Raw genomic sequence first — 12176 nt, forward strand, 5'->3', positions numbered from 1 at the left:
CTGGTTTAGTGTTAATTTATTGCTAATTATTTATTCATTTTTCTAATTAGTTTAGTGTAAATGATATGGGTAATTTTTTGTCTAAATAAATACTCTGATGATTTGGCACCTGGAAAGTCTGCAGTAATGTCAAACTTTACCATATGACATAGAGAACATCAGCAAGCTCCCCTACAAAGTTGAGACGCTTTTGGAAATGGCCACGTGACAACCTCTCACTGTGTGAAATAGAGAAAACTGCGCACACGTAAATCACAGGAAAACGTCTCTAACATGCACAGAAAGATTTGCTTATTCTCATCCAGACGCCCTACCAATCCCACACAGTGTTGTGGCGTGATTGAGGAACACACACACTTTAAGGATTGTAAAGGTCTCATCGTAATGAGTATTTCAGCGTAGCACAGCATAGAGATGAACAGGAAGCTTGTGTGTGTGTGCGTGCGTGCGCGCTCGTAGGTTCTTTGGGAGCAGGCGTCAGTGGGATTGTCGCGGAGCCTCTAATCTGGACGAGCTGCATCAGAGACTGAGTGAGATTATGATCCGTAGGCTCAAAGAAGAGGTCCTCACACAGCTCCCAGCCAAAATCCGCCAGAGAATACCCTTCGACCTGCCCAAAGAAGCAGCCAAGGTAGAGCGCGCCTACCAGCCGGCACAGCACAGAAGAGCCTAACCCTGGGCTTTACTGCGCAAAGGGAGGGCACACACACACCAGCACTGATCCTGGCAAACACCAGCCTCTTCTGATTCACCTGCTGCCGCATGCCCACTACTGTTATGCCACTCAATGTCTTTGTCATGTGCGTGAGTGCGCACATGCACAGAGAGAGAAGCTCACACTCCTGTCGACATATACACACACACACTCTCACAGAGTAATGGATGAACACATATTAATTTCTTCACACACCGATTCATAAACATGCTCCATCATTTTCAGATTCATACATGCATGCTCCAATTCAGCCATTTCTCATACTCTTACCCACACACACACACACACACACACACACACACGTGGGCACACTCACACACACTAACTCCCTAATCAGCCAATCTGAGATGAGACAGAATCAGAGAGGATAAATATAGCACTAATTACCTCTCTGTAACCGCTCCATGGCCGTTGCTAGGCGATGGTATTCGATTAGCACTAATTATCAGTTTATCTCACTTGCCCATGATCACACTTTTTTCTACTCTCTTATGTCTCATTTCAAACTTTGACGAGCTCAGTTAGTTATTCACAGAAGAAAGTATATATGTAATCACATGATTACCCCTGTGTGTGTGTGTGTGTGTGTGTGTGTGTGTGTGTGTGTGTGTGTGTGTGTGTGTGTGTGTGTGTGAGTGTGTCTGAGTGTGTGAGTGTGTCTGAGTGTGTGAGTGTGTCTGAGTGTGTGGGTGTGTCTGAGTGTGTGGGTGTGTCTGAGTGTGTGAGTGTGTCTGAGTGTGTCTGAGTGTGTGAGTGTGTCTGAGAGTGTGAGTGTGAGAGTGAGTGTGTGTGTGTGTGTGTGTGTGTGTGTGTGTGTGTGTGATTCAAGTATTTCACCATTGTTTAATGTCATCCTCATTCTGTCTTTCACATGTATCTCTCCCTCTCTCACACTCAGATGGTCTTTCTGTCTATCCTGCCATGTATTTGTTTGATTTTGTGTGTGTGCATGCGCGCATATCGTGTGCGTGCGTGCATGGGTGGGCATGAGTGAGTGGGAAATGCGTATACAGCAAATTCTGCAGGGTGTGTGTGTGTGTGTGTGTGTGTGTGTGTGTTCGCCTGATAGCAGATAGTACCTCACCCGCTCTGATCCTCATTCATCACTTTCTGTCACAGGTGCACACACCTGCCAGCATATGCATACACACACACGCATATACACACATGCGCACACACATTCATTCACTCATGTTTGGGTATCTACACACACACACACACACATGCACATATGCAAACTCAACATGAGCACGTACAGATACATTACCTTCACACACACACACACACACACACAGACACATTACGTACACCCAAACAGTTGTATAACCAGTCGGCTTAAACCTTGTGTAAGTCTTTTTCGTCAACCCTATTGCTTCGATGAGTTTTGTGTGCGCGCGTGTGTGATTTATTGCACTGTGTGTTTCCATATCCCCCTGCTGCTGTCACTGTGGTGCTATAATTGGGCAGGTCACATGACCCTCAGAAAGTGAGCTGATGTTCGGCAACATCAAGGATCTCTACCCTTCTACCTCTCTCGCTCTCTCTCTCTTTCTCTGTCTCCCCCTCTCGTTCCCTCACGCTTTGTTTTGATCTTTTTCCATCACTCTGCACCATATTTTAACTGTATTCCTTTTTCTTTCGGTCTTTCCGTGTTCCCTCCAGCGAGGGAAAAGTAGGACAGATTTTGCTGTGTCATTAATAGTTTTACCTCATAAGCTTATCTGCTTCTCTCATATTCTCTTTCTCTCCTTCTCCCCCTCCCTCTCTCTCTCTCCCCTCACTCTCTGTCTCGCTCCCTGTCTCTCTTTCAGGAAGCCAGTGCTAGTTTGGAGAAATGGGAGAGCCTGATGCAGTCTCTGAATTCCAGTGGAGAGTGGAAGAGTGAGATCCCTTTCACAGAGGTGATGGGTCTCATCACACAGATGTACAAACAGACTGCAGTAGCCAAGGTACCGTGTGTGTGTAGGTGTGTGTGTAGGTGTGCGTGTAGGTGTGCGTGTAGGTGTGCGTAGGTGTGCGTGTGTGTGTGTGTAGGTGTGTGTGTGTGTAGTTGGGTTGCTCACCATAGTCCCCACTGTACACACAGAGTGTGCGTGCATGCGTGTTCCCTAGTGTAAATGTAGTTATACTGTAAAACATAATCACAGAAAGTGTGTGCACAGAAAATAGTCCAAACTACAGAAATACGCCATAAGGACTCAAATCATATACGTGAGTGTTGCATACAATGTGAAGGGAAAACCTTACAGAATTATAACCCTACACATGAGCACATTAATAATAAATAAAACAAAGGAATAAAATATAAATGAAACAAGGTACCAAACAGAATAAAGGCCAGATAATTTAGAGAAAACTTTTAATGTCAAATTCTATATTAAGATTATAAGAAGACCAATAACATTCACAATGTAAGTTTTTTTGTCAATGTGATCAGCCCTGGGCCATTTCCGCACTTTCTCTATAGCTATATATCTAAGCATCTAAGCATGCTAACACTGTGACCACCTTGTTAGGAAGTGAGCTACAGTGGGATTGCATTCTTCACCTGTTCTGATATTACTGTGCCATTCAGTAATCGGAATTCATAAAGATCTTGAGGTTTTACCTAAATCTGTTAGTCTGCACAGATAGTGAACCAGATAAATACGTTAGAAAAATCAGATAAATAAAGTTAAGCCACGTATGGAACTATGGCGCCTACTGTGAGTATGGCTAAAAGACTTAAGTCTGTGTGCATATCACACACAATTTCCACACCTGTAATTGCCAGTCGGGATAACGGGCGTCCCGGTCAGTGCATCGCAAGGAGGAGTGTGAGATTTAACCAACATGTCATGAAAATTAATAGCACACTTAGCACACATTTGGGATGTTGCTTAATGTGTTGAAATTTAGAATCAGTACAAATTATGTGCCAGAAATAATGTTTCATTAATATTGTGTGAAATTCAGTAGCCAGCAAACTTTGACCCAGCAAAAAGGAACAGCATCCAGTTGCTTATTGACCTTCTGTGACTGTAAGCACTGAGGTGGGTAGAATCTTGAATTGCTCCCTTGCTTGTGAGATCCACTCCTGCCTGTCTCCTCCCATGAGGAAAGTGCCAGTCATTAGCTTGTTTCTGATAAGCTTAATTAATGCTGCAGATTCTACGTAATCCATTAGACTGGCTAATAGGGAGGGACTTAACAAGAGGTCTGGGATGAATGCTAACTGCTCTTAAGATAGTGTCCTTGTTTGTTGGTTTTCGATAAAGAACTGTTTGAAAATTCCCGATCCTACACTATCATGTCAAGAAAATATAATGCAAGTCATATCACATTCCAAATATTGATAAATTTCAAATATTGAGAGTCAAGATACTCCAGAATTCAGATAGTTCTTCCCTTGTGCAAGTGACAATATTAAATGCATCAGTGTATCATTTAGGCAATAAAATCTTGGGGGAAAATGGATTTACTATTTTAAGTACATAATTATTCTCAAATACCCCCATGTACAGGCAGGGTAAATTTGGTGCCAGTGCAAGTTATACTATACACATTAGCCCAACCACAGTGTGATTGTAGCTATATTAATAATGTAATAATAAGCTAATATAAATGAAATGTATAAGTAAATTGAATAAGAAGTAAAAACCCCTTTTTTAAGATGAACTTAAGTTTAAAATGCGCAGTAGTAGAAATAATTAATATAATTAATGAGTGGATCTAAAACAAGTTTTGTATATTTAGTCGGGGACTAAATATGAGGAAAAGCATTGTGGAAGAAGAGGGGGAGGTACAAGGCCAGTGTAAAGGGATGGAAAGCTTAGAGCTGCACCCAAAGCCCGCGCTCTGAAAGGAAAGCAAGTGAGTGTCAGCGAACCGAAGCCAGTGAATATGTATGAAGGACAGCAGAAAGGCAAAGACGTGCCAGACCATACCAGGATTTAAAAACCATAAGAAGGATTTTATACTGTATGCAAAAGTGGAGAGGAAGCTGGAGTAGACTAAGAGCAGGAGTAATATGTTCCCATGGTATGGGTGAGAACCCCAGCAGCTGAGTTTTGGACATACTGCAACTTCTTGAGCCCATAGGCAAGAATCCTGAAGAGAACAGCACTGCAGCAGTCCAGTCTGGATGTAATAAAAGCAAGAATAAATGTCTCAGCTACAGGGTAGGAAAGAGAAGAACATAATCTAGCAATGTTCTTGAGATGGAAATATGCAGTTTTAGTGATGTTTTTAATGTGTCCCTCAAATGACAGTGAGAAGTCTCGAATGACACCTAGATAACCTGGGTTACAGAGGATATAATAAAATCAGGGATAGCAAGGGTAGAGTACCCATTTTTCTTGTGAGTGTCTAGGGATGCAATTAGTATGGCCTCAGAATTTCTATTATTTAATTTTAGAAAGTTCTTAGTCATCCAGGTCTTTACATCAGCCAAGCACTTAATCAAAGCATCAGGTGGGAGTCAGTGGCTTTAGTATTATGTGAATTTGCATATCATCTGCATAGCAGTAGACCTGGAGGCCATGCTTTCTAATGATATCACCAAGCAGTAGCACATAGATAGTAAAAAGTAAGGGGCCAAGAACTGATCCCTGGGGAACACCATGGGAGAAGAGAGAAGGATCAGACCTGAACCCAAATAATAGAAACAAATTGCTGTCTGCCTGTAAGTTATAAACCATTAAACCATGTCGGCACTGCGTCAGAGTTGACGATCAAGTTCTCTGGTCTGCACAGCATAGTAGCATGAAACACTGCCAAATGCAGCACAGAGGTCCAGGAGAACAAATACATTTAGCAACCCAGATTTGGCTGCAACCATCAAATCCTTAGTAACCCTAATCAAAGCAGTTTCAGTGTTGTCGTTAGCTCTGAAGCCTGACTGAAACTTGTGAAATAGGTTTAGTGGTCTTTCAACTGGGAGGTCACTCACTCACTCAACTTTCTAAGAAAGGTACGGTTAGAAATATGTCAGTAGTTCTTAAAATCTTGCGAGTCAAACTCTGGTTTCTTTAGAACTGCAGTGATAGTAGCCAGTTTTAGACTGGATGGGACTGAGCCAGATCTAAGGGAGACATTGATGACTTTAGTTATCAGAAAAACAGCGAGAGGGAACACAGGTTTTAACCAGAAACATGGCTATAGGGTCCAGGTAACAGATGCAAAAACCTTGGTGAGCCTAGCAACAGAACCTTCTACTAGGGCAAAAGTAGAGAAACCGTGCTTAAGAGGAAGCTGTATTAAAGTTTGGGTGTCCATAGACTCAGATATCTGCTGCAGCTCTAAATAGATATTGTCAATCTTGTCGTTAAAAAATGTCAGAACTTACAGCAGAGGTCTGATGAGGGGGCTCGAGGGAAGCTATTAGCAGGCAGCAATAGCGTGTTTACAGTTGAGAAAAGGGCTTGCACATTTCCCTGGCAATTTTTGATGGCAGTGGTGTAAAAATCAGTCTTGGCCTTATTACATAAAACATGGTCTTTATAGGCAAGCACTTGTACCATCAAACCAGCTTTCCTACTGAGACGTCCCACCTGCCGCCATGAAGCGTTCATGCGTCATAGCCCCAGGGTAAACCAAGGATCAGCATGACAGAATACAGAGTCTGCATTCTGAGTGCGGCATCCTGGGTCGGGGTAGCTGAGCCAGTGTCGCCATAATGAGTGACCAGTGCCTCGGGAGATGACATATACCTTAAGGGATGCCACTCTGCTCGAGCGTAAGCATTAGCACAGGAGGCCTGACATTTCTGCAATTTCTGAAAGTAAAACTGTGTTGAGGTAGGTGACTCTGCATGAAAAATAGATGGACTGGGATAGCTTTGTGATCAGAGTTATTAAGATCAGTATGCCGCATGTTTGAGGGAGACGAGCCTACTGTGCTGCACACAGTACCGAGAATGCGACCTCTGATATGTGTGGGGAAGTTTGCATGTCAGTGCACTGGAGCGAATTAAGAAAGTCAGCTGAGGAAGCGTAGATACGCGTGTCAAAAAATCACCTAAGAGTAGCACTCAAGGGTACGAAGAACAGAGGAGAGTCAGTAGTTCAGACAGTTGAGCAATAAAAAGGTAAAGGTGTCGGAGGACTGTAAACCAGAAGAGCCAACAGAACCTAGAGATTTTCATAAAGCATTCAAAAGACATCCCTTTAGAGTTTTTTACCCTTTATATGGAGCAATGGAGGAAAACCAGTCCACATTACATCCAGTAGTGCGTGAAAATGTAGTGTAAAAGAGCCATTTGGCTGTTTGGCTCATTTGCCATGTTTCAGTCAAAAGCATAAAATCAAGATTACAGTCCACTATGTTATCCAAGATAAAGCACTGCTTTACCGTTGACAATGAGCACTGAGTAAAGCAAATTTAGTGTGTGTATGTGAAGCTGAGTTCTAAATGAATTTACTGAATGAGTTTTTCAGTCGGAGCTTCTTAGCAATTCTCGCAGTAGGGAATGGCAAGCGATGCTGGTCTGAACTTCAGATACAAGCAATACTCTCAGATAGAACAGTAAAGTTCAGTATGTGACGTGAGCTGCAATGAACATTATGCAGCCGCCGACGTATTCCCAGAGAGATGCATCTGTTCTCCTCATCATGAGGAAGGGTACTTGCCAGCTGTGTGTGTACTATGTAGTACAGTTAAAAATGTCAAAGTTGAGTATACTCGAAATCCCACGCTGCGTACTTGGAACCAGTCGTTTTTTGAGTATGATTTGGATGGACACTATTGTTTCATAATGCAGTGCAAAACTGAAAGGGAGGAGCTACTCGAAAAATGTGAAAAAATGGCAGACAGTGACGCAAGTTTAGCAGCGATGGTGGCAGGGGAACAGATGTTTAAATGTGACTATACATACAGTATATCGTATGCACCTTATAGTAATAATGCATGGTCGCAGTTGGGAAGCACACACACACACATGAACATGTATATATACCCAGTCAGAGTGTGGTTATATTACTAATATTTGAATACTACTATATTAGTCAGACGAACAGTGTGCCATCGACCCCTGATGGCCGCCATGGCAACTAGCCCTTCTGTTCTCCATATTAGAGGTGACGGCATTGCCATGACAACAAGCTGCAGGAGGCCTGACCGACAGCGGAGGCTATCACAGCAACCTTTAACTCCCTCCTAGCCTCTCCTCTACGTTTTAGTTATCTGTTTGTTTTTGTCATATTTTTTGCCCACTTCATTGCTATGGACCTTGCCAAATGACCTTTTCTAAACTTTTTTTCAATTGTGGTCTCCTCTTGTTGGATTCCATGGAGACTTGGTGGAGTTTTGCAACGGCATGAGAAGGAAATGAGCTGGACACACTGTGGACAGGAAGTGACGCATCCTCCAGCAGGAGCTAACAACAGAAACTTGAGTTAAAGATAAATAAACAAGAACACAAATAAAACCCTCTTAACAACCTGCACAAACAACTCCAAATATCCCTTTAACAGCCACTCAGTGCCCTCATGGCCATACCTAGCACAGCACACTTACGTCACCCACTCGTGTACACAATAGAGTCAGGCAGTCACTGTATGAGCAGAGTGCCTGCATAAGTAAGTGTGTGTGTGTGTGTGCATGTGTGTGTGTGTGTGTGTGTGTGTGTGTGTGTGTGTGTGTGCATGTGTGTGCGCGTGTGTGTGTGTCATCACAACTCCCGCTCTGATCTCACATTCATCACGTTTAATCATTTTTATCATTTCATTTTCACCCCTTCATTTGCTGCCTGCCCAGAGTGTTGTCTCCTCCCATATTTGTCCAGTTTTGTTACATATGTATGCGTTCTTCAAGGGACTCTCACAGCACACATACGCGCGCACACACACACACACACACACACACACACACACACACACACACACACACACACACACACACACACACACACACACACACACACACACACACACACACACACACACACACACACACTGGGCTGCATAGGTAAGCTTGTCACTTTTTTTTCTCTCCCAAAAAGTGTGAGATCCTGGCCAGCACTAGTGAGCCAAGCATTGGTATTTTTACTCCAACAGCATCTGCTTCCAATTATCCTGAGACTGAGCCCCCCCCCCCCCCTCCTCTCTCTCTCTCTCTCTCTCTCACTCACTCACACATGCACACACACCACACACTCACATGGCAAAAACTTCTTCAGTTTGAGAGAACTGCAATTAGGCGATGTAATAAGCGAGAGAGCAGACTGTCCTGGCGAGACGTGCGGTGGTGTGGGGGGGGGTCAGCGTGCCCACCACTGATGACCATCCAGGCCCGCTGCACATGCCATAACAGGCCATAGAGCACCTAAGCCTTGAAACGTTGTAGGCTTTGAAGTGTGATTTGTTTGCTTCATATTTTAAGTGCCTTTATTCACTTCAGACACGTAAGTAACAACAAATAATTATTTTCTTCTGGAGTGGGCTTGGCTCACTCAGTTGGAATCACTGAATGTCTCCCCTGTTCTTTCCTTTCCTCTCTGTTCTTCTCCTCTCCAAATCTCCCCCATCTCCTCTCTTCTCCATCTCCCGCTCTCCCTCCTCACCTCTCTCTCTCTCTCTCTCTCTCTCTCTCTCCATCTCCAGGCAGGAGCGGTGAAGGATTACATAAAGATGCTGTTGGAGTCGGAGCAGCTGAAGTTCCTGGTCTTCGCTCACCACCTCAACATGCTGCAGGCGTGTACCGAGGCTGTCATCGAGGCCAAGGTACTGCACTCCAACTCCCAAATACAGAGAAGGTCACTGTGTGTGTGTGTGTGTGTGCGCGTGCGTGCGTGCGTGTGCCAGTGTCAGCATTCGTGCATGTGTGAATGTAAGGGGGAGACGGACTAGAAAAGGTAGAATGTAGAAATTAAAGGATTTAATGAAATATGAGAGAGAGGGAAAGAGAAGGGAGACAGGGCAAGAGTGTGTGTGTGTGTGTGTGTGTGTGAGAGAGAGACACGCTATGGTCAGAGTCATCTTGAATGCGGTGGCCTAGGCCCCGTCACATGCGTGCATTGGGAAAACTCCCAAACTTTCCCCTGGTTACTCTCAAGTTTCCCCAACCTTTCCCTCCTCTCACACAGAGTGAGGGGTGTGAGAGAGACTGAAAGAAAGTGTGCGTGTGTGCACGTACACATGCATATGTGTGTGTGATCACACCTTCCGGTGTGAATCCTGTCGCTTGCTTTAAATTTTAATAAGCACCAATTAACAAGAAAACTAAATAAAGAAGTGTGCATGAAGAGGTAAATAAATAATTCGCTTGACTGGCCAAGGAATAGCACAGCAAGGAAAGTGTGGGCTCATTAGAGCAGCTGAGTGGGAGCTACACCTGTTGCACCCGCTCACCTGATCCAGTGTTTGTTTGATGCTGCAGGTGAGAGAAATCGCGAGAAATCACTACTTTCTGTAACAAAGCTTGGCTCGACAGCCGGGCTGAACCATCGCAAAGAAGGACTCGGTGGGGATTTTGCCATGATGAGTCCAAAAAAAAGTGGAATATTATGCAAAAAAACCTAGCACAACCTTCAACCATACTACCCAAAGCGGCTTCGCAAGCACTGGCTCAGTTTAGCTTAGTTGGTCATGACCCAGTTGTCCAAACATCGATTTGAAAACAACTACATTTTTATTTGAGAATTCCCCTTAACCCAGAACACTTGAAGAACCTGTGGGGGGATCCTGACCCACATGCTCTGGTAATTACTGACCTTTCCAATATGTTGTTGAATAATTGAGTGAGTGATGTATTGAATTACACACCTTAATATTAAAAGCTCAGTGATCAGCCTGGAGTTTCACAGGCTAATGCTTGATGCAGTCCTCAAACAGGCTTAAGACACAACACCATTTTTCTGTTTGTTCGATATCAGTATCAGCATGTGTTTGAACGAAGCACAGACACACGGGCTGTGGTTCAGATGTAGACACATGATAAAATGTTTAAATTAGCAGCAGATTTTTACCATTAATTGGAGCCCTGAACCGAAAAAGGTGAAAGTGTTAAGGAGTGTGTGTGTGTGTGTGTGTGTGTGTGTGTGTGTGTGTGTGTGTGTGTGTGTGGGTCTCTTGCAGGCCGGATATATCCGCATTGACGGCAGCGTTCCGTCTGCCGAGCGGATCCAGCTGGTCCATCGCTTCCAGACTGATCCCACCATCCGCGTGGCTATTCTCAGCATCCAGGCGGCAGGACAGGTACACGCCCAGGCTCACGGAACACTTGCCCTCCCACTTCTTTCGCGGTGCTATTTTCTGGTCAGGTACTCATGCTAATTTGTTTGCGCAGCCGTGGGGTTCTGCTTTTAACCTAGACTGTCTGGATTTGATAAATACTCCTTGTAGAGAAAAAAAACTTTTTCCTGCAATTCTTGTTACACTCTTTTGACTCCAAAGTCCTCCACACATTTAGTCCATCGACACACATTTAATCCGCCGACTGTTCACCAACCCTCAGGTCGATAAATGCACAAGCCAGGGTGTACACAAGGGCGCCTCTCACGCGGCGTGCTGCTGACCTCCGAACCCTGAGTCCAGAGTAATGAGCAGGCTGACTGCGCCGTGGCATAACAGGAGCGTGTGTGGGGCATGGGGTGTGCATGTGTGTTCTCAGGGTCTCACTCTGACTGCGGCATCCCACGTGGTGTTCGCCGAACTCTACTGGAACCCGGGTCACATCAAGCAGGCCGAGGACCGCGCCCATCGCATCGGCCAGACCTCCTCCGTGCACGTGCACTACCTTGTCGCCAAAGGGACATTCGACATGGTCATGTGGGCCATGCTCAACAGGAAGGTACTGCACAGGCAGCGTTTAAAGCTGCTATAAGCACCTTCTGCCTTACGAAGATAAATTGGAATAAGGAAACAAAACATCCATAATGACCATCATCGTATGGTAGAAAAGGAAAACAGCTCTAAGATCCTTCAATTGCTTCATTGTGAGATTTGTGAGATTCCACACCCGAAAATGCTTCCTTTAAAAATATACTGACAGTATAATTAAGAAATCTGCAAACCGGAAGTTTTAAAGCCTCGAATGAGCATTACTCTCAGAAACCACACAAGGTTGTTACTTAATGGTGGTTAGCACGGGGCGTCACCAAACGCAGTCCAGTTAAAGGGCGTTCCTGAGCTCCCGGCCTGTTTGTGCTCTTTTGTGGCTGCTGCGTGGGGAAGCTAACAGCTGATATGCTGCCGTCCACCAGGAGCAGGTGACGGGGAGCACTCTGAATGGCAGGAGGGCTTATCTGAAGGCAGAGGAAGGAGAGAAGGAGAAATGGGACTTCTTGAACTTTGCTCAGGCTTGGACCCCAAGCGACGGCGTGGTGGGCGACGCTGAGAACGACACGGATGGCATATTTTTCTCCCACGTAAGGGATGTTGAGCAGCTCTCCAATGGAAGAGACATTTTTGTCTGCATTTGATTATTTCTCCCACTCCTTCTCACTCACCTTTCTTTACTCATTCCTTCCTCTTCCTTTCCGTGT

General features: G+C 44.7%; 1 protein-coding gene across 7 annotated transcripts in view; it reads left to right on the forward strand.

Annotated features, from left to right (window-relative positions):
• zranb3 (zinc finger, RAN-binding domain containing 3) overlaps nucleotides 1-12176 on the forward strand; it is a 45685-nt gene that overhangs the window by 17066 nt on the left and 16443 nt on the right. For 6 of the 7 annotated variants that reach the window (XM_027016628.3, XM_081706094.1, XM_081706098.1 and 3 more), the window contains 6 exons: nucleotides 460-631; nucleotides 2527-2664; nucleotides 9295-9414; nucleotides 10768-10887; nucleotides 11303-11482; nucleotides 11895-12059. In XM_027016628.3, the coding sequence (XP_026872429.2) occupies nucleotides 460-631; nucleotides 2527-2664; nucleotides 9295-9414; nucleotides 10768-10887; nucleotides 11303-11482; nucleotides 11895-12059 (895 nt within the window). The remainder of the gene's footprint in view (nucleotides 1-459; nucleotides 632-2526; nucleotides 2665-9294; nucleotides 9415-10767; nucleotides 10888-11302; nucleotides 11483-11894; nucleotides 12060-12176) is intronic. The other variant, XM_081706095.1, reaches the window with a different exon arrangement.

Source organism: Electrophorus electricus, chromosome 23, assembly GCF_041902795.1.
Source record: "Electrophorus electricus isolate QZ-2024a chromosome 23, ASM4190279v1, whole genome shotgun sequence".
Lineage (NCBI taxonomy): Eukaryota > Metazoa > Chordata > Actinopteri > Gymnotiformes > Gymnotidae > Electrophorus > Electrophorus electricus.